Source organism: Apodemus sylvaticus, chromosome 2 (genome assembly GCF_947179515.1).
Source record: "Apodemus sylvaticus chromosome 2, mApoSyl1.1, whole genome shotgun sequence".
NCBI lineage: Eukaryota > Metazoa > Chordata > Mammalia > Rodentia > Muridae > Apodemus > Apodemus sylvaticus.
In genome coordinates, this window is record NC_067473.1 from 99,849,916 (window position 1) to 99,873,992 (window position 24,077).

The 24,077-nt window shown below is 39.8% G+C and overlaps 1 long non-coding RNA gene, 1 pseudogene and 1 gene segment (V, D, J or C); 1 reads left to right on the plus strand and 2 right to left on the minus strand.

The window, feature by feature from the left end:
* The window catches only part of LOC127677133 (ornithine decarboxylase-like), a 137,991-nt pseudogene extending 135,113 nt beyond the window's left edge, over positions 1-2,878 (plus strand).
* The window catches only part of LOC127677182 (uncharacterized), a 326,506-nt gene that overhangs the window by 20,115 nt on the left and 282,314 nt on the right, over positions 1-24,077 (minus strand). The window lies entirely within an intron of this gene.
* On the minus strand, positions 17,601-18,313 carry LOC127677173 (Ig kappa chain V-III region MOPC 63-like). The segment is given in 2 exon segments: positions 17,601-17,996; positions 18,238-18,313. Coding segments are annotated over 2 exon segments (378 nt in total).

Sequence of the window (24,077 nt, forward strand, 5' to 3'; positions counted from 1 at the left end):
ATCCTTTGTAGAGCTGGATTTGTGAAAAGATATTGTGTAAATTTTGTTTTATCATGGAATATCTTGTTTTCTCCATCTATGGTGATTGAGAGTTTTTCTGGGTATAGTAGACTGCACTGGCATTTGTGTTCTCTTAGAGTCTGTTTTAGTTCTGCCCCGGATCTTCTAGATTTCATGGTCTCAGGCATGAAATCTGATGTAATTCTGATATGTCTTCCTTTATATGTTACTTGGCCTTTTTCTCTTACTGTTTTTAATATTTTGTTTAGTACATTTGATGTTTTGATTTTTATGTGATGGGTGGTACTTCTGTTCTGGTCCAATCTATTTGGAATTCTGTAGGCTTTTTGTATGTTCATGGGCATCTCTCTTTTTAGGTTAGGGAAGTTTTCTTCTATAATTTTGTTGAAGATATTTACTTGCCCTTTAAGTTGGAAATCTTTAGTCTCTTTTATACCTATAATCCTTAGGTTTGGCCTTCTCATTGTGTCCTGGATTTTCTGCATATTTTGGATTACAAGCTTTTTGCATTTCACAATTTCTTTAACCCTTGAGTCAATGTTTTTTATGGTATCTTCAGCACCAGAGATTCTGTCTTCTCTCTCTTGTATTCTGTTGTCCATGTTTGCATCTATGATTCATGATTTTTTTCCAAGGTGTTCTATCTCCAAATTTGTCCCTCTTTGTGATTTCTTAGTTAAGTCTACTTTCATTTTTAGATCGTGGATGGTTTTGCTTTGTTCCTTCACTTGTTTGTTTGTATTTTCCTGTAATTCTTTAATGGATTTTCATGTTTCCTCTTTCAGGACTTCTGCCTGTTGACCCATGTCCTCCTGAATTTCCTTAAGTGATTTTTGTGTTTCCTTTTTATTGGCTCATAGCTGTTGTCACATGTTCTCCTCTATTTCTTTAAGTGATTTTCATGTTTCCTTTTGAAGGGCTTCTACCTGTTGATTCATGTTCTTTTGTATTTCTTTAAGGGAGTTATTTATGTCCTTCTTGAAGTCCTCTAACAGCATCACAATGTGTGATTTTAAGTCCAGGTTTTGCATTTCTGGTGTGTTGGGGTAGCCAGGACTTACTGTTGTTGGAGAACTTGGTTCAGATGGAGCCATGTTGCCTTGCTTTCTGTTGGTGATGTTCTTGCATTTGTCTTTTGCCATCTGGTTATCTCTAGTGTTAGCTGGTGTTGCTGATTCTGACTGTGGTTTCTTTGTGCTCCTGGGAGACCAGTTTTCTCTGTGTATACCAGTATATAAGTATTTTTGTGAGACCTGCTCTCTTGTAATTTTATTTTGGTATGTAGCTCTGTGGCCCCGATCAACTAACTCTAGGTGCAGGTGGCAATTGGAAGGCTCCTGTCCCAGGGTGATTCTAGGCTCTGTGTTCTCAGGGTTTCCTGCTGTTTCCTCTGAGCAGCAGAGGTGGTCCTACTATATTGCCAGGCCTCTCTGCACTCCTGACTGCTTAGCTACCTCTGTGCATCACTTGGATATGGTACATATCCACCCTCTGCCATTGGTGGCAGAGGGTGGTCCCAAGCTGGAAAAGGAAACCGGAAAATATCTGCCAGAATGTTCAAAACAGGATCCCCTGAGCTGCAGGGCAGGTCTCACCTGTGCTGACTGCCTGCTCTGATCAGCTGCATGGATAGCTAACTTCCTACTCCACTTGGAGATGGCACGCTGTGGTAGAGGATGGTCCCAAGTTCTGAACATGGGACTCCCTCTAACTGCATGACTCACTGAAGGTCAGATACTCCCTGGCAGGATATGTGCCCAGACATCTGTGGGGCTGCCCAGATCCTGGGTGCAGGTGGAGCCCTGGCGGGCTGTGTCCTGAGTGATCTTTCCCTCTGGTGTTCCCTGCGTACCCGGTTAACCTCTCTGCTTGGTCACAAAAGCAAAGATTGTAGCGGCCTCACCTCTGAAAGTAGAACTCCCTCTCAGATGTTGACTTTTGACAGTGAAATTGAGTTGATGAAAGTCACCAGAGCACATCCAAAGGAAAAGTGGGTTTTGTGCATTGCCATTGTAGATTCCAAGGCAGTTTGTCACCTCAGTAAAAAGTTTGGTGCCACACTCAAAACCAGAAGGCTTCTTTTGGAATGAGCAAAAGAGCTAATTATTGATGTCTTTGATATCACCTCCAATGTGGAAAGTGGTTGTACTGACCCAGAAGCCCTCTATATGTACTTGACATGGGAACAGAAGCTGGTTTCAGCATGTATCTGCTTGATATTGGTGGTGACTTTCCTGAATTTGAAGATACAAAGCTTAAATTTGAAGAGATCACCAGTGTGATTAACCCAGCTCTGGGCAAGTACTTCCCATCAGAGTCTGGAGGGAGAATCGTAGCTGAGCCTGGCAGATACTATGATCAGCTTTCACACTTACAGTCAACATCGTTGCCAAAGAAAACATGTGGAAGGAATAAGACTGGCTCTGACGATGAAGATGAGTCAAATGAGCAAGCCTTCATGTATGATGTGAATAATGGAGTTTATGGATCATTTAACTCCAATCTTTATGAGCATGCACATGTGAAGACCCTGCTGCAGAAGGTGAGAAGTATTACTCATCCAGCATCTGGGGACCAACATGTGTTGACCTTGATCAGATCATTGAGCAGTGGTGTAACATGCCTGAAATGCAAGTAGTGGATTGGATGCTATTTGAAAACATGGTTACATATACTATTTCTTCTTCTACATTCAATGTGTTCCAGAGGCCAAACATCACAGCCAAAGCGGCAACTCATGAAGCAGATACCAAGCCAAGGCTTCCCACTGGAAGTGGAGGAGCAGGATGTTGGCACTCTGCCTATGTCTTGTGCCCAGGAGAGCAGGATGCACCATCACCCTGAAGCCTGTGCTTAGTGTCGATATGTAGCTGCCATTCTTGTAACTCTTGCCTGCAAGTTTAGTTTAAATTAAGGCTTTTGAGGGGACCATTTAACTTAATTACTACTAGTTTGGAATGTCTTTGTAAGAATGGGATTGGCACCAGTGCAGTATGGAAGATGAGGAGATGGGGGTCACATTTACTCTTTTCCTGTGGAAAGAGAATATTTATTTTATATGAACTTGTTTTTCATATTTTTTATTCGATATAATTTATTTACATTTCAAATGATTTCCCCTTTTCTAGCCACCCCACTCCCGGAAAGTCCCGTAAACCCCCTTCTCTTCCCCTGTTCTCCCACCCACCCCTTCCCACTTCCCCGTTCTGGTTTTGCCGAATACTGTTTCACTGAGTCTTTCCAGAACCAGGTGCCACTCCTCCTTTCTTCTTTACCTCATTTGGTGTGTGGATTATGATTTGGGTATTCCAGTTTTCTAGGTTAATAGCCACATATTAGTGAGTGCATACCATGATTCACCTTTTGAGTCTGGGTTACCTCAGTTAGTATGATGTTCTCTAGCTACATCCATTTGCCTAAGAATTTCATGAATTCATTGTTTCTAATGGCTGAATAGTACTCCATTGTGTAGATATACCACATTTTTTGCATCCACTCTTCTGTTGAGGGATACCTGGGTTCTTTCCAGCATCTGGCAATTATGAATAGGGCTGCTATGAATATAGTAGAGCATGTATCCTTATTACATGGTGGGGAGAATTCTGGGTATATGCCCAGGAGTGGTATAGCAGGATCTTCTGGCAGTGAGGTGCCCAGTTTTCAGAGGAACCGCCAGACTGCTTTCCAGAGTGGTTGTACCAATTTGCAACCCCACCACCAGTGGAGGAGGGTTCCTCTTTCTCCACACCCTCTCCAACACCTGCTGTCTTCTGAATTTTTAATCTTAGCCATTCTGACTGGTGTAAGATGAAATCTTAGGGTTGTTTTGATTTGCATTTCTCTAATGACTAATGAAGTTGAGCATTTTTTAAGATGCTTCTCTGCCATCCGAAGTTCTTAAGGTGAGAATTCTTTGTTTAACTCTGTAACCCATTTTTTAATAGGGTTGTTTGGTTTTCTGGAGTCTAACTTCTTGAGTTCGTTATATATATTGGATATTAGCCCTCTATCTGATGTAGGATTGGTGAAGATCTTTTCCAATTTGTTGGTTGCCGATTTGTCCTCTTGGTGGTGTCCTTTGCCTTACAGAAACTTTGTAATTTTATGAGGTCCCATTTGTCAATTCTTGCTCTTAGATCATACGCTATTGGTGTTCTATTCAGAAACTTTCTCCCTGTACCGATGTCCTCAAGGGTCTTCCCCAGTTTCTTTTCTAGTAGCTTCAGAGTGTCTGGCTTTATGTGGAGGTCCTTGATCCATTTGGATTTGAACTTAGTACAAGGAGACAAGGATGGATCAATTCGCATTCTTCTGCATGCTGACCTCCAGTTGAACCAGCACCATTTGTTAAAAAGGCTATCCTTTTTCCATTGGATGTTTTCAGCCTCTTTGTCGAGGATCAAGTGGCCATAGGTGTGTCGGTTCATTTCTGGATCTTCAATCCTGTTCCATTGATCCTCCTGCCTGTCACTGTACCAATACCATGCAGTTATTAACACTATTGCTCTGTAGTATTGCTTGAGGTCAGGGATACTGATTCCCCCAGATTTTCTTTTGTTGCTGAGAATAGTTTTAGCTATCCTGGGTTTTTTGTTGTTCCAGATGAATTTGAAAATTGTTCTTTCTAACTCTGTGAAGAATTGAGTTGGAATTTTGATGGGTATTGCATTGAATCTGTATATTGCTTTTGGCAAAATGGCCATTTTAACTATATTGATTCTACCGATCCATGAGCATGGGAGGTTTTCCCATATTTTGAGGTCTTTTATAAGAGAAGCAAGTGCTTTTAACTGAGTTGAGTCTCCATCCCCAAATATCTTTTTAAAAGATATTTCTCTTTTTAAATTTTTCTCCATTTCTTCTTTCCTCTCCACCTTCTCCCTCTCCCTCTCCCTCCCCTTCCCCCTCCCTCCCCCCCTCTCTTTCTCCTGTTGTTGAATTTATTATAAGAAGTTGACTCCCAAATGCTATATAGGATACTTTCAATTATTACTAGGTGGTGATGCAGGTGAATTCAAGGTTTGAGGGAACAAACAGGGATTCTGCACTCAATGTTCAAAAAACCCCAGATGTCCTCCATAAGAAGTGACCAGGCCAACAGGTAACTAGGCAGACAATTCTTACCAACAGACTCTGGACACCAAAGGTCACAGCCAATTGCACACACTTGGCATGGGCTACGCAGAATGATGCTGTACAGAGAGTGAGGTCACAGTCTTGTGCCATCCACCTCTCCTCTTGCTGTGCTGGGCTAGACTCACTGCTGTGAGAGCTGCCTGTGCAGAAGTTTGTGCCTTCTATAATGGAAACTTGCAAACATTTCCCAAAGCCCAATTATTTCAAGATACTTTATTTTCAAAATGGGTCACAACATGAACTTTTGGCCCATTCTGTCAGTGTCCAAGTTACAAATGCTGAGCAGCACACGAAAGTATCATGTCTGAAAAGTGAATAAAAGTTCATATAGAGGGCAGCGGCGGCAGCGGCGGCAGTGGCGGCGGCGGCGGCGGCAGCAGTGCAGCAGTGGCTGGTCCAGCTGAAGGGCCATCAGCAGTGGAACCAAGGCGACACAGGGTCCAGTTAGGCCCTGTGCCCACGACCACTGACCTTCGATGACCAGCTGGGCGGCAAGCAGCTGCGGTTGTGCGGCGCCTTTCCTGCTCGGAAGCCACTTCAGAACTCGGCCTCCCGCCAGTCAGGAGAGGCTCATCCATCTTGGTTTCAGACTCCAGGGATCGGACAGACCTAGGTACACAAACATAATCCGAGGCCAACACCGAGGTGGTCTGAGCCCGATGGGCGTTGGCCTGCACCCAGGCCCTGGGCTGATGGGGGGGGGGGCATCGGGTGCCAACCCAGCCAGGAGGTTTTTTGCCCAGGCTTGCGCGCGTGCCGCCATTTTGCCTGCAGGACGACAGAGAGCTCTGGCGGGCAGACCTGTAACAGGCATAGCCTGAGACTAACAAAGTGGGGGTCTAGGCCCCAAAAGGCACAGGACTGACCACAAGAACTGGGCGGCTTGGTGGGCCATCTGTGAGTCAACCCACCCAGGAGGTTGTTAGCACAGCAAACTCTCCCGGCGCTTTCAGGGAGCGCGGGCGCACACGCCCGCCATCCTGGTCACCTGGCGGACCCAATTAACAGTCATAGCCCTAGGGGAATTTTGCTTGGACCTTGGCCTCCCAGGCTTTTGCCTGGACTCAGGGCCTGGGCGGCCAGGCTAACCTTGTGTGCACCAGCCCGGTTGGGGGATCAGCTGCCCAGTGGAGTGAGCAGAACACAGGGGAGGTCACAGCAGCATACACAGTCGGCACTCCCTGCTGGTGCACACGGGCTCCACCTGGTCCACAGACACAATCTGGGGCAAGGCCTCAGGCGGAAGCCCTCAGCTCAACTCTCTCCGCTTCTGGATCCAGATCAGCCTGGGCAGCCGCACCAATCTCCAGGTCCTGCAAGAGGCTAGCTGGGCTTCTGGGCAGCCAGCTGGGAGAAGTCAGTGTGCTCCAGTGAATCCAGCGGGCCCCAGCGGGAGCCTTCAGGTGCCTGCTTCGGGATTTGATCAGCCTGGGCAGCAGCACCCTGTCTACAGACAGTGCAGGGGGTAAGCTGTGCACCAGAGGCCAACGGGGAAGGGGCAGCTTGCACTGGTGAGTCCAGCACTGACAAGACAAACTAACACCAGTGAGAACTAGATGGCAAAAGGCAAACGCAGGGACGTCACTAACAGAAATCAAGGCAATATGGCAACATCTGAACCCAATTCTCCTCTACCAGCATGTCCTGGATACCCCATCACACCAGTAAAACAAGATTTGGATTTAAAATCACTGGTCATGATGCAGGTACAGGAACACATGAAGGACATACTTAAAGAAATTCAGGAGAAAATGGATCAAAAGTTAGAAGCCCTTAGAATACAAAAGCCAACAAGGAAGAAATGCAAAAAACACTTAAAGAAATACAGGAGAACTTTGGTCAACAGGCTGAGGTCATGAAAGACGAAACACAAAAATCTCTTAAAGAATTACAGGAAAGCACAAACAAGCAAGTGAAGGAGCTAAGCAAAACCATCCAGGATCTAAAATCAGAAGTAGAAACAACTAAGAAAACTCAAAGGGAGACAACTTTGGAGATAGAAAGCCTTGGGAAGAAATCAGGGGACAGAGATTCAAATAGCAACAACAGAATACAAGAGATAGAAGAAAGAATCTCAGATGCTGAAGATTCCACAGAAACCATGGACTCAACAGTTAAAGAAAATGCAAAATGTAAAAAGCTTGTAACCCAAAATATCCAGGAAATCCAGGACACAATGAGAAGACCAAACCTAAGGATTATAGGCATAGATGAGAGTGAAGATTTACAACTTAAAGGGCCAGCAAATATCTTCAATAAAATTATGGAAGAAAACTTCCCTAACCTAAAGAGAGAGATGCCCATGAATATACAAGAAGCCTACAGAACTCCAAACAGACTGGAACAGAACAGAAATACTTCCCGTCACATAATAACCAAAACACCAAATGTTCTAAACAAAGAAAGAATACTAAAGGCAGTAAGAGAAAAAGGCCAAGTAACATATAAAGGAAGACCTATCAGAATCACAGCAGACTTTTCACCTGAGACTATGAAGGCTAGAAGGTCCTGGGCAGATCACATGCAGACTCTAAGAGAACACAAATGCCAGCCAAAACTACTATATCCAGCAAAACTCTCAATCACCATAGATGGAGAAACTAAGATATTTCATGACAAAACAAAGTTTACCCAATATCTATCCACAAACCCAGCCCTAAAAAGGATAATAGGAGGACAACACCAATACAAGGAGGGAAACTTCACCGTGGAAAAAGCAAGATAGTAACCTTTCATCAAACCCAAAAGAAGTTAAGCATTCAAATTTAAAAAATAACGTCAAAAATGATAGGAAGTAACAAGCACTATTCCTTAATATCTCTTAACATCAATGGACTTAATGCCCCAATAAAAAGACACAGACTAACTGACTGGATACGTAAACAGGACCCTACATTTTGCTGCTTACAGGAAACACACCTCAGGGTCAAAGACAAACACTACCTTAGAGTAAAAGGCTGGAAGACAATTTTACAAGCAAATGGTCTCAGGAAACAAGCTGGAGTAGCCATTTTAATACCAGATAAAATTGACTTTCAACCCAAAGTCATCAAAAGAGACTCTGAGGGACACTTCTTGCTGGTCAAAGGAAAAATACAAAAAGAAGAACTGTCAATCCTGAACATCTATGCCCCAAATGCAAGGGTACCCTCTTTCGTAAAAGAAACTTTATTAAAACTAAAAGCACACATTGCACCTAACACAATAATTGTGGGTGACTTCAACACTGCACTTTCCTCAATGGACCGATCAGGAAAACAGAAACTAAACAGGGCCACAATGAAACTAATTGAAGCTTTGGACCAATTAGATTTAACAGATATATATAGAACATTCTATCCTAAAACAAAAGAATATACCTTTTTCTCAGCACCTCATGGTACCTTCTCCAAAATCGACCATATAATTGCTCACAAGACAGACCTCAACAAATATAAGAAGATAGAACTAATCCCATGCCTCCTATCTGATCACTATGGAGTAAAAGTGGTCTTCAATAGCAACAGAAACAACAGAAAACCCACATACACGTGGAAACTGAACAATACTCTACTCAATGATAATTTGGTCAAGGAAGAAATAAAGAAAGAAATTAAAGACTTTTTAGAACACAATGAAAATGAAAACACAACATACCCAAATCTATGGGACACAATGAAAGCAGTGCTAAGAGGAAAACTCATAGCCCTGAGTGCCTCCAAAAAGAAAATGGAGAGAGCATACATTACCAGCTTAATGACACACCTGAAAGCCCTGGAACAAAAAGAAGCTATTTCGCCCAGGAGGAGTAGAAGGCAGGAAATCATCAAACTCAGGGCCGAAATCAATCAAGTAGAAACAAAGAGAACCATACAAAAAATCAACAATACCAGGAGCTGGTTCTTTGAGAAAATCAACAAGATAGATAAACCCTTAGCCAGACTGACCAAAGGGCACAGAGAAAGTATCCAAATTAACAAACTTAGAAATGAAAAGGGAGATATAACATCGGAAACTGAGGTAATCCAAAAAATCATCAGATCCTACTACAAGAGCCTGTACTCAACACAACTGGAGAATCTGGAAGAAATGGACAATTTCCTTGACAGATACCAAATACCAAAATTAAATCAGGACCAACTAGACCATCTGAACAGTCCCATAATGCCTAAAGAAATAGAAGGAGTCATAGAAAATCTTCCAACCAAAAAAAGCACAGGACCAGATGGCTTCAGTGCAGAATTCTACCAGACGTTCAAAGAAGAGTTAACACCAATACTCTTCAAACTATTCCACAAAACAGAAATAGAAGGAACACTACCCAATTCCTTCTACGAAGCCACAATTAAGCTGATACCAAAGCCACACAAAGATCCAACAAAGAAAGAGAACTTCAGACCAATTTCCCTTATGAACATCGATGCAAAAATACTCAATAAAATTCTTGCCAACCGAATCCAAGAACACATCAAAACCATCATCCACCATGATCAAGTAGGCTTTATCCCGGGAATGCAGGGTTGGTTCAATATACGGAAATCCATCAATACAATCCACTTCATAAACAAACTCAAAGAACAAAACCACATGGTCATTTCATTGGATGCTGAAAAAGCATTTGACAAAATTCAGCATCCTTTCATGCTTAAAGTCTTGGAGAGAACAGGAATTCAAGGCCCATACCTAAACATAGTAAAAGCAATATACAGCAAACCGATAGCCAGCATCAAACTAAATGGAGAGAAACTTGAAGCAATCTCTTTGAAATCAGGGACCAGACAAGGCTGCCCCCTTTCTCCTTATCTTTTCAATATTGTACTTGAGGTACTAGCTCGGGCAATTCGACAACATAAGGAAGTCAAAGGGATACAAATTGGAAAGGAAGAAGTCAAACTATCATTATTTGCAGACGCCATGATCGTCTACCTAAGTGACCCAAAAAACTCCATTAGTGAGCTCCTACAGCTGATAAACAACTTCAGCAAAGTGGCAGGTTATAAAATCAACTCAAGCAAATCAGTGGCCTTCCTATACTCAAAGGATAAGCAGGCTGAGAAAGAAATTAGGGAAATGACCCCCTTCACAATAGGCACAAACAGTATAAAGTATCTTGGGGTGACTCTTACCAAACATGTGAAAGATCTGTATGACAAGAACTTCAAGACTCTGAAGAAGGAAATGGAAGAAGACCTCAAAAAATGGGAAAACCTCCCATGCTCATGGATCGGTAGAATCAATATAGTTAAAATGGCCATTTTGCCAAAAGCAATATACAGATTCAATGCAATACCCATCAAAATTCCAACTCAATTCTTCACAGAGTTAGAAAGAACAATTTTCAAATTCATCTGGAACAACAAAAAACCCAGGATAGCTAAAACTATTCTCAGCAACAAAAGAAAATCTGGGGGAATCAGTATCCCTGACCTCAAGCAATACTACAGAGCAATAGTGTTAATAACTGCATGGTATTGGTACAGTGACAGGCAGGAGGATCAATGGAACAGGATTGAAGATCCAGAAATGAACCGACACACCTATGGCCACTTGATCCTCGACAAAGAGGCTGAAAACATCCAATGGAAAAAGAATGCGAATTGATCCATCCTTGTCTCCTTGTACTAAGCTCAAATCCAAATGGATCAAGGACCTCCACATAAAGCCAGACACTCTGAAGCTACTAGAAAAGAAACTGGGGAAGACCCTTGAGGACATCGGTACAGGGAGAAAGTTTCTGAATAGAACACCAATAGTGTATGCTCTAAGAGCAAGAATTGACAAATGGGACCTCATAAAATTACAAAGTTTCTGTAAGGCAAAGGACACCACCAAGAGGACAAATCGGCAACCAACAAATTGGAAAAGATCTTCACCAATCCTACATCAGATAGAGGGCTAATATCCAATATATATAAAGAACTCAAGAAGTTAGACTCCAGAAAACCAAACAACCCTATTAAAAAATGGGGTACAGAGTTAAACAAAGAATTCTCACCTGAAGAACTTCGGATGGCGGAGAAGCATCTTAAAAAATGCTCAACTTCATTAGTCATTAGGGAAATGCAAATCAAAACAACCCTGAGATTTCACCTTACACCAGTCAGAATGGCTAAGATTAAAAATTCAGGAGACAGCAGGTGTTGGAGAGGGTGTGGAGAAAGAGGCACACTCCTCTACTGCTGGTCAGATTGCAAGATGGTACAACCACTTTGGAAATCAGTCTGGTGGTTCCTCAGAAAACTGGACATGACACTTCTGGAGGACCCTTCTATACCTCTCCTGGGCGTATACCCAGAGGATTCCCCCACTTGCAATAAGGACACATGCTCCACTATGTTCACAACAGCCTTATTTATAATAGCCAGAAGCTGAAAAGAACCCATATGTCCCTCAATAGTGGAATGATTGCAGATCATGTGGTATATTTACACAATGGAATACTCAGCATTTAAAAACAATGAGTTCATGAAATTCTTAGGGAAATGTTTGTAACTGGAAAATATTCTTCTAAGTGAGGTAACCCAATCACAAAAGAATACACATGAAATACAATCATTGATAAGTGTATAGTAATTAGCCCAGAAACTCAGAATTCTCAAGACACAATTAGCATATCAAATGATACCCAAGAAGAGGGAAAGAGAGGGTCCTGGTTCGGAAAGAATTGATCTAGCATTTTTGGGGTGTACCAGGACAGGGAAATGGGAAAGGGGTAATTGGGACATGGGCAGAGGGAAGAGGGCTTGTGAGACTGATGGGGAGGGGGGAACTGGGAAAGGGGAAATCATTTGGAATATAAACAAAGAATATAGAAAATAAAAATATATAATTTATATACAAAAAAGAAAGAAAGGAAAGAAAGAAAGAGAAAAAGAAAAAAGAAAGAAAGAAAGAAAGAAAGAAAAAGAAGAGGCAAAAAGAAAACATTGACTCAACAGTCAAAGAAAATGCAAAATACAAAAAAACTTGTAACCCAAAACATCCAGGAAATCTAGGACACAATGAGAAGAGCAAACATGAGGATTACAGGCATAGAAAAGAGCAAAGATTTACAAATTAAAAGGCCAGTAAATATCTTCAACAAAAGTATAGAAAACTTCCCTATTCTAAAGAAAGAGATACCCATGAACATACAAAGAGCCTACATAACTCCAAACAGACTTGACCAGAACAGAAATTCCTCCACTCACATAATAATGAAAACACAAAATGCTCTAAACAAAGAAGAATATTAAAATCAGTAAGGCTAACTGTCATACTTGCTATATATCAAATAACATATAAAGGCAGACATATCAAAATTACACCAGATTTCAATGCAGACCATGAAAGCAAGAACATCCTAGGCAGATCTCATACAGACCCTAAGAGAACAATGGAAAACGCCAACACAAGGAGGGAAACTACACCCTAGAAAAAGCAAGAAAGCAATTTTCTTTCAACAAACCCAAAAGAAGATAAACACACAAACATAAAAAATTATCAAAAATAACAGGAAGCAACAATCAATATTCCTTAATATCTCTTAACATTAATGGATTCAATTCCCCAATAAGAAGGCATAGGCTAACAAACTGGATACCTAAAGAGGACCCAGCATTTTGCTACATACAGGAAACTCACCTCAGTGTTAAAGACAAACACTACCTTAGAGTAAAAAGCTGGAAAACAATTTTCCAAGCAATGGTCCCAGGAAACAAGTCAGAATAGCCATTCTAATATCAGATAAAATTAACTTTCAACCTAAAGTTATCAAAGAGGACACAGAAGGAAACTTCATACTCAGCAAAGAAAAAAATCTACATGAAAAATTCTCAATTCTAAGCATCTTTGTTCCAAATGCAAAGGCACCCATATTAATAAAAGAAACTTTAAAGACCCTCAAAGCACACATTGCACCTCACACAATAAGTGTGGCTGACTTCAACACCACACTCTCATTAATGGACAGGTCAGGGAAGCACAAATTAAAGAGAGACAGAGGAAAACTAACAGTAGTTTTGGACTAAATGGATTTAACATATATCTATAGAACACTTCACCCTAAATTGAAAGATTATACCTTCTTCTAGAAACCTTATAGTAGTTCTCCAAAATCGACTATTTAATTGGTCATAAAACAGTCTTCAACAGATACAAGAAGGCTGAAATAATCCCATGACTCCTCTATCAAATCAATATGAACTAAGGCTGGTCTTCAAATGCAACAAAAACAACAGAAAGACCACATACATAGTGAGCCTGAACTATGCTATACTCAAAGATATTTTGGTCAAGGAAGAAATAAGGAACAAATTAAAGACATTTTAGAATTTTATGAAAATGAAGGCACAATATACCTAAATTTATGGGACACAATGAAAGCAGTAATAAGAGGAAAACTCATAACTCTGAGTGCCTCCAAAAAGAAATTGGAGACAGCATACTCTTGCAGCTTAAGAGCATACCAGAAAGCTCTAGAACAGAAAGAAGCTAATACACACAAGAGGAGTAGAAAGCAGGAAATAATCAAACTCAGGGCTGAAATCGACAAAGTAGAAACAAAAACAACTACACAAAGAATCAACAAAACCAGGAGCTGTTTTTTGAAAAAATCACCAAGATTGATAAACCCTTATCCAGCCTAACCAGAGTGCACAGAGACTCTATCCAAATTAAAGAAATCAGAAATGAGAATGGAGATACAACAACTGAGTAAATACAGAAAATTATAAGATCCTACTAAAAATGCCTATACTCAACACAAGTGGAAAATCTGAATGAAATGGACAATTTTCTAGAGAGATACCAAATACCAAAGTTAAATCAGGATCAGATAAACCATCTAAACTGTCTGATCATCCCTAAAGAAATAGAAACAGTCATTGAAAGTCTCCCAACCACAGCAAGCTCAGGACCAAATGATTTTACTGCAGAATTCGATCAGACCTTCAATGAAGACATAACACCAATACTCTTCAAAGTATTCCACAAAATACAAACAAAAGGAACACTACCAAACTCATTCTATGAAGCCACAATTACACTGATACCAAAACCACACAAAGATCCAACAAGGAAAGAGAACTGTAGACCAATTTCCCTTATAAATATTGATAAAAAATACTCAATAAAATTCTTGATAACTGAATCCAAGAACACATCAAAATTATCATTCACCACAATCAATTAAGTTTCATCCCAGGAATGCAGGGATGGTTCAAAATACAGTAATTCGTTAACATAGTCCACTACATAAACAAACTCAAGGAAAAAATATGACCATATCATTAGATTCTGAAAAAGCATTTGAAAAAAAATCTAACACCCCTTCATGATAAAAAGTCTTGGAGGCCCATCCCTAAATATAGTAAAAGCAATTTACAGCAAACCAGCAGCCAACATCAAAGTAAATGTAGAGAAATTTGAAGTAATCCCATTATAATCGGGGACTAGACAAGGCTGTCCACTCTCTCAATGCCTATTCAATATAGTACTTGAAGTTCTGCCTAGTGCAATTAGACAACAAAAAGATATCAAAGTGATACAAATTGGAAATAAAGAAGTCAAAATATCACTATTTGCTGATGATATGATCATATACTTAACTGACCACAAAAATTCCACTAGAGAACTTTTACAGCTGATAGACAACTTCAGCAAAGGGCCTAGATATAAAATTAACTCAAAGAAACCAGTAGCCTTCCTCTACTCAAAGGATAAAGAGGCTGAGAAAGGACTTAGGGAAATGGCACCCTTCACAATACTCACAAATAATCTTACAAACCTTGGTATGACTCTAACCAAGTGAGAGATGTGTATGACAGGGATTTAAAGTCTCTGAAGAAAGAAATGGACGAAGATCTCAAAAGACAGTAAGATCTCCCATGCTAATAGATTGGCAAAATTAATATAGTAAAAATGGCCATTGTGCCGAAAGCAATCTACAAATTGAATGTAATCCGCATTAAAATTCCAACTCAATTCTTTATCAAGATAGAAAGAGAAATTTCAAAACCCATGTGGAATAACAAAAAGCCAGGAAAGCAGAAACTGTTCTCAACAAGAAAAGAAATTCGAGGGGAACTACCATCCGTAACCTCAAGATGTATTACAGAGCAATAATGATAAAAACTGCATGGTAATTCTACAGGGACAGGCAGGAAGATCAATGGAATAGAATTGAAGACCCAGACATAAACACACACACCTATGCTCACTTGATGTTTTACAGAGACACTCAAAACCTCCAGTGAAAAAAAGATAGCCTTTTCAATGAACGGTGCTGGTTCAACTGCAGGTTAGCATGTAGAAAAATGCAAATCCACCCATTCTTATCTCCTTGTATATAGCACAAGTCCAAGTGAATCAAGGACCTCCACATCATGCCAGATGCACTGAAAATCATACAGGAGAAGGTGAAGAGCCTTGAATACATGGACACAAGGGAAATTTTCCTGAACAGAACACCAATGGCTTATGCTTGAAGATGAAGCATCAACTAATGGGATTTCATAAAATTGCAAAACTTCTGTAAAGCAAAGAATACTGTCAATAAGACAAACCAGAAACCAACAGATTGGGAAAAGATCTTTTCCAATCCTACCTCTGATAGAGGGCTAATATCCCATATATAGAAAGAACTCAAAAGGTTAGACACTGGAGAATCAAATAACACTCTTAAAAATTGATTACAGTTTTCTGAGGAAGCAGCAGACTGATTTCCAGAGTGGTTATACCACTTCTGGGCATATACAGAAAGGATTCCCCGACATGCTATAAGGACACATGCTCGACTATGTTCACAGCAGCCTTATTTATAATATCCAGAAGCTGGAAAGAACCCAGATGTCCCTCAATGGAGGAATGGATACAGAAAATGTGGTATATTTACACAATGGAATAATACTCTTCCCTCCACCCGTTCCACAATCAACCCCCTCTCACTTCTCTGTCAAGGTAATCCCGTACAATGCTGCATCAAGCCTTTCCAGGACCAGGACCCATTCCTTCCTTCTTCTTGTGAATCATTTGATATGTGAGTTGGGTCTTTGGTATTCAGAGCTTCTGGGCTAATCATCATCAGTGACTGCATTCCATGTGAGTTCTTTTATGAATGAGTTACCATACTTAGGATATTTTCCAGTTCTACTATTTGCCTAATAATTTCATGAATTCATTGTTTTTAATTGCTGAGTAGTATTCCATTGTGTAAATATACCACATTTTCTGTATCCATTCCTCCACTGAGGGACACCTGGGTTCTTTCCAGCTTCTGGCTATTATAAATAAGGCTGCTATGAACGTAATGGAGCATGTGTCCTCACTGAATGCCAGGGAATCCTTTGGGTATATGCCCAGGAGAGGTATAGCAGGGTCCCCCGCTAGTGTCATGTCCAGTTTTCGGAGGAACTGCCAGACTGATTTCCATAGTGCTTGTACCCTATTGCAATCCCACCAGCAGTGGAGAAATGTTCCTCTTTCTCCACATCCTCCCCAACACCTGCTGTCTCCTGAGTTTATAACCTTAGCCATTCTGACTGGTGTGAAGTGAAATCTCAGGGTTGTTTTGACTTGCATTTCCCTAATGACTAATGATGCTGAGCATTTCTTAAGGTTCTTCTCGGTCATCCAATATTCTTCAGGTGAAAATTCTTTGTTTAGCTCTGTATCCCATTTTCAATAGGGTTATTTGGTTCTCTGGAGTCTAACTTCTTGAGCTGTTTGTATATATTGGATATTAGGCCTCTGTCAGTTGAAGGGTTGATAAAGATCTTTTCCCAATTTGTTGGTTGCTGTTTTGTCCTTTTGACAGTGTCCTTTGCCTTACAGAAACTTTGTAATTTTATGAGGTCCCTTTGTCAATTCTTGATCTTAGAGAATAAGCTATTGGTGTTCTGATCAGAAACTTTTCCCCTGTTCACATGTCCTCAAGGGTCTTCCCAGGTTTCTTTTCTATTAGTTTCAGTGTGTTATTTTATTTTAAAAGAGTGAGAAAAGTTTTCTTTAAGTTTTAAATCATTGGCTAAGTAAAAAAAAAAAAAAAAAAACTATTAAATCTAAAAAAAATTCCCTAAAGATAGTAACAAAGCTTCATCTTCATGTAGGTCAACTAACAATAGGAACAGAGGCTGTCTCTGCCTTGGATCCATTTCTGGTAGCTGGTCTGCCTTGTCTTGGCTCAGTGGGAGAGCATGCACTTAGTACTACTATGACTTGATGTGCCAGAGTGTGTTGGTCCCCATGGGAGCTCTCCCTTTCTCCCAGGAGAGGGAAGGATGTAGTCTATGTGGGTGGGACTTTGAGGAGGGAGAGAGCTGTAATAGGTTTGCAAAATAGTGACAAGGACATCATTTTTACTAGGGAAATTATTTAGTTATAAGATGCAATGTACAGGGGAAATAAATGCCCTCATCTGCTTAAGAATTTTGTGTTTTGTAGTTCACCTCAGTTTTCAACCAAACCATGTACAGAACTCTTATTAAGATGTCTCAGGGGAAAGACATCTGAGACATTGAGCCTCAGTGTGCAGCAGTCCTGGGAGGTTTTTGCTTAGACATAAACGGCTGTGGGAGGAACTGTTAGTCCTTGCTGACAGTAATAGGTTGCAGCATCATCAGCTTCCACGGCATTAATGGTGAGGGTGAAGTTTAAATCATCCTCATCACCACTGAACCTGGCAGGGATCCCAGGTGCTCGACTGAACACAGTATAGATAATGATTTGGGGAAGTTGTCCTGGTTTTTGTTGATACCAGTGCATAAGATTTATGCCAAATTTATTGACACTCTCACTGGCTCTGCAGGAGATGGTGACCTTTTGTCCAAAAGTCACAGCCAAGGACGCTGGAGACTGGGTCAGCACAATGTTCCCAGTGGAACCTGTAATGACAAAGACACAAAACAACTGTTGCAGATATACTGAAACCTTCTCAGGATGATACATGTGACTCATGTTACAGCTGTCAAAGGCAGCACTCTGAGGCATTAGAAAATAAAAGGAAACCTGCAAAAGGAAATAACAAATTACAAATGCTGTAATTCCAATGATCAAGATCCCAGAGACATGTAATACAGCCATGGCTCCAGTAGATATTCCTAATACTTCCCTGAACCCTCTCACCTAGTACCCAGAATAGTAGCACCCATATCAGGAGAACAACTGACTTCATCTCTGAGAGCTGGTCTAGAAGCTGCTTCTTAAGACACTGAAAGGCTGCCTTAACATATACTTAGAGCAGCCTTGACCATTGGCAACTAACACAACATGCAAAGTAGCTCAGTAAAGTTAGTGCTCAAAAGGATACCTGTTTTGTCTCAGGAGTCATTGGGGTTGGCAAAACCACTCATAGAGCATCTACAGAACAACCTAACAGATTTCATGACTATCCTGTTCACCCCATTAATTTAAAATAACTTTATACAATACATTCAATATATTCTGATCATCTCCCCTCTCCCAACTTCTACATCCTAGATCCTTCCAACCTCTCTACCCATCCAAACTTCATATTCTCCCTATCCCTCTTCTCTCTCTCTCTCTCTCTCTCTCTCTCTCTCTCTCTCTCTCTCTCTCTCTCTCTGTCTGTCTCTCTCTCCCCTCTGTCCTCTCTCCTTTTTCTCTTCTCTCTCTTAAAAAACAAAACAAACATAAAATAACAATAAGATAAAAATATATTACATGTATACTCAACTGCAAAGAAGAGCAGAACATATGATCAATATTAAATCTCAATAATATCACACTTTTCAAGCAACAATGGCACTTCACATCATGATGCTTAGTAAGAAGAAAAATCAGTTGGATTTTATACAGTAGACAAAGAATATGACTTCCTTTGGTTTCACAGGGAAATTGTACCACAAAGTGGCCATAAGTTAAATCTGCAAATGTCATCAGGAGTTGCATGACATGAACAAGTAATGCAGATCATTGTGAATAAGTGGTGATGTCACTCCATATGACAGTCCAAAATCAAATGCTGAGCCAACAATATAACCTAAAGTCAGAGATGTCCCACTGAGAAGTTGTCAGGGTGGGGAACACCTACTCACCCAACTCCCACTTTTTCTATTCTTGTCACTACACTATAGAGCTGAAGAACTTTGTTTATCTTTTCACAAGATCAGGTGTCTGAAAGATTGAGAACTAATGTTAGATTGGTTTTATAAACATTAAATCTGAAACTATTACCTTAAACATATATCTAAGATAATAAGAAATTAGTAGAAATTTTATTCAGACATTCTACTATATATTCATGAACAAACACATCAGCCATCATAAAAGTTTTAAAGCTATTATAGTCTTTGTAAAAGATAAAATCCATAATAGAAAAATGCAACCAATGAAAATGCAGAGTTGTCAAGCCCAGTCCCAATGGATATATCTACAATACAACTTCCTCACCTAAAGCAAAAAGTGGTCATAAATATTTAAGTCCTAGAGGATCAGAAGTTTTTTATGAGACTGTGTCTTTCAGTGTAGTCAAAAGCAACATCTATAAAATCTCCCTTCCATGATGGTCTAAACACAAAATGAGCAAAGACAAAAACAATAGATACACTAAAGTAAATGGGGAAAGAACTTAAGGCCTCAACCCTTACAAAGAACTACAGACAATGAAGGAATGCTTAGTTGGGAGAATCTTCTCCAGGATAAAGCATACCAATTGATCATTCAATAACAAATGGTCAGTGCTGAACGCATACAAACAAGCAACAAACTAAGCTGATTGAATTTGAGAATATGGGTAGATGATAGATGATAGATAGATAGATAGATAGATAGATAGATAGATAGATAGATAGATAGACAGACAGACAGTAGACAGAATAGATAAATAGATACATAGAGGTGACAGGTGATATAGATAGATAGACAGTAGACAGAATAGATAAATAGATACATAGAGATGACAGATGATAGATAGATAGATAGATAGATAGATAGATAGATAGATAGATAGATAGATAGATAGATGATAGATAGATAGATAGATAGATAGATAGATAGATAGATAGATAGATAGATAGGCAGACAGACAAGCAGATAGAAAGAGAACAAAAATTAATTTAAAACAATGCTTTCATTTGAAAATAAGTAAGAATAGTGTATGACAGGGTTTAGAGGAAGTAGAAAGAGGAAAAGGATGCAATTACATTATAATCTCAAAAAAGAAGTAATAAAAAGTTAAAAACATTGTAGACTACAATAATTGAACTATTGAGTGTGATTTTGTGAGTTGTAATGCAGCTTATTTATATATTATCTTATTTTTACAAGATGTCATCTTTTTGAAGTAAACAAAATTTTAGTCCAGATCTCCAAAGAAAAAAGTGAAAAACATAAACTAATTTTCAGTCAACTGTACCCACAATTAAAGTTTTAGATTTTGCCATCTTGAGAGAGAGGGGAGAGGGAAAGGGAGAAGGAGAGACAGAATATTTAGAATGAAATTAAACCCATTTCTATCATCTTCCACAAAACTAACTTCAACTAGATCAAAGACTTAAAATTCAAAACTGAAACTCCAAAAAAAAAAAAAGTAAAGGCATTAAGTGAGGAAGAAGGTTGCAATCCCACTGTCAAAACTCTGATCCATAATCATTCCTGTCTGAAAGAATTGCAGGGATGGAAATGGAGAGGAACCTGAAGGATCCAGTTCAAGGGGAGGTCCCATGGCTTGACACTATTACTGAGGCTATGGAGGACTCACAAAAAGGGACCTAGCGTGACAGCACTCTGAAAGACCCAAAAAGCAGCTGAAAGTGTCAGATGAAGATATTTGCACCCAACCAATGGACAGAAGCTGCTGACATTGAGGCTGAATGAGGGAAAGGCTGAAAGAAACTAAGTAGGAGGCCTACCATGTAGGAGGACCAGCAGTATCAATTAACCTGAACCCCTGAGATCTCTCAAACATTGAATCAACAACAAGGCAGCATACAACAACTGAAATGAGGCCCACATCACATATATAGCAGAGGACTTCCATGTCTGGGTTCAGAGAAGATACACCTAATTCTCAAAAGACTGGAGACACCAGGGAGTTTAGAGGTCCAATAGGTGTGGGCTGGGGGGTGAGGGGGGACATCCTCATGGAAATGGGTAGGGAGAAGGTATGAGGGTATGGAATATGAAACAGTTGGAGGGTGGATGATGGAAGGAGTGAATAAAATCGGGAGTGTAAAAAAAAATAAAAGTGATAATCAAAACAATTTAAAAAGCCAAGGCAGTACTCTACATGGTATAAGTGTAGAAAAGAGTTCTGAATAGGAATTCAGTTGTCAAAAAATTAAAGTCAACTACTAACAAGTGAAACATCATGAAAATAAAAAGGTCTGACATGGCTAAAGATCACATTAATCAGGCTAAAAAGAAACCCACAGACAAGAAGAGCTGTTGCCACTTAAATGCCTAACAGAGGATTAATATCCAGAAGAAAAAGAAAAAAGTAAAAAAACAAAAAAGTAAAAATTACAACAAACAAAACCAAAAAGTTCATTCTAGAAATGTGGCTTGTTATCTGAACAGAGTTCTCAAAAGTAGAGATAAAAATGGGTAATAAATGTTTTTAAATTTTATACAAAGAACTTAGAGAAATGTAGATCAAAGCAACTTTGAGATTTTATCTTACCCCAGTCAGAGTGGCAACAACTGACCTCAAATGCTGGAGAGGATATAGGAAAAGGGGATCCTCATCTACTCGTTGGAGGCTTGCAAACTAGTCTAGTCACTCTGAAAATCAGTGTGGGAAAACAAATAAAAATATAAAATACATCTATATGACCCAACTATTGCATTCCTTCCATATGCCCATAAGATTCTATCAACCCCATGCTCGACAGGTACTTTCTCAGTCATGTTCATTGAAAACAACCTAAATGTGTTTTAACAGACAAATGGAAAATTAAAATGTAGCCATATACACTATAAAATATCATTAGGTTATAAAGAAAAATGGCATTTGAAGGTAAGTGAAAGAACTAGTACTGATGATATTGAGTGAGGTAACCCATACCCAGAAAAACAAATGGCACAGTTCTCCCTCATCAGAAACTCTTAGCTTCAAATCCACATCCACATTTATAACTCAGAGTAACTGAAGAAACTATGAAGATAAAAGGAGGCTAAAGATATGGCTTAGTAGTTAAGAGCACTAAAAACACTATCTGCTCCTGCAGAGGTTCATAGCAAACACATACCAGCTCACAACCATCTATAATGAAATACTTTGCGCTCTTCTGACATGCATGCAGGCATACATATATGCATAGTACTCAAATACATAAATAATTAAATCTCTGGGGAAAAGAAACAATAGGCAGGAGAATATAAGTGATCCAAAGGGGAATATAGGTACTTTAACTAGGTGTAGAGTGAGAAATATAGAAGGAGATAACACTGTAAAAATAACAGAAACGGTGTCTGGAAAAGTTATAAGAAAACATGATGAAGTATCTACCTATAAAACTTATACATATCTATATGTATAAACTATATATATGTATATAATATACTTATATACACATATTATATATATATATATATATGTGTATATGTGTGTATATATGTATACATATATATTATATATGAGTTTTTCCCATTTAGGCTGATAATGGTCTCTTCAAGATCCATAGACAATTAAAAAAAAAAAAAACAGGCATGAAATGTTCTCTTTATATTATAGGTACTGTTGCCCTTGGTTGCCACCCAGAGGTAGAAGAAGGAAAGGCCCTATTTCACTTTGTACATGGACCTAGAGAACTCAAGTTGGATATGACCTGAATATATACACTCTTTGAGAACTAGATTTCATAATACCAGAAGGCACATACAATTTTCCAAATGAGGAATGTAATCAATTATAATTTCCAATGTTGTCCTCTGACCTCCACAAACATGCCATATGCACCCACACACAAACACACACACACACACACACACACACACACATGCACATACACACACATATGCAAAGATAATTAAGTAACTAAAATGTGATAAAAATACAAGAATGTAAGAAAAAAAAGAAAAGGGGGAAAACTGAGCACTTGTCAGAAAGTGATAAAGGCAAGCCAGAAGACCAGGCAAGATGTCCATGAACATTTTCCACTCTTTGTTTCCCCAGACCCAATTCTAAGCCTCACTGCCAACTCTACAACAGGACACCAGGGGTATCCTCCCCTCCCTACTATCCACACTTCCTTTGGATCCCACAGACAACTCTCTAGCCTGACTCATCAATATGTCCCAGTCCCCAGTTCCAATAGACTCTCCTTGCTCAACCACAGCCATTTCTGCCAGAAGGCCAGATATGCAGCCTACAGATATAAATAATAATAATAATCTCCACTCTCTGTTCCCCCAGGCCCAATTCTTAGTCACTCCTAGCACTGCAACAGGACATGAGCTGCAGCCCTCCCTCCCTACCTCCAGTCTAAGCCTCCTATATATTCCACAAACCATCACCTTCTGCATCCCCTCACACCCTTGTGGCTCTGTACCAGCCACAAACTTGGGGAAAAACCCTGCTCAACCACAGGTCATGCTAGCCAAATAAGCAGGTAGCCTGCCTGTGGACATACTCCACTCTCTCTGTTCCCCCAGACCCAATTCTCAGGGTGCCCCCTAGCACTACAATGGACCACATCTCCCCATGACCCTCATGGCCCCACCCCTGGCTCCAACATCAGCAAACATTCTCTTGAACACACCAGCAAAGTGTTCAGTGAAACATGCAACAAGCTCTCTGAAAATCCAGAGGGGAAATAGAAACCAAGAATCATTTTAAAAAAATACTGAACAAAGACAAACCCAAAAGCCAGCAGCTAGATCTAGAGTCCCCAAAACCCAGATGCGTAGAAACTAGCATAAAAACATAATTAATAACATCTAGGGCAATATGTCTCCATCAGAACCCAGATAACTGACCACAGCAGGCCATGAATATGGATGGC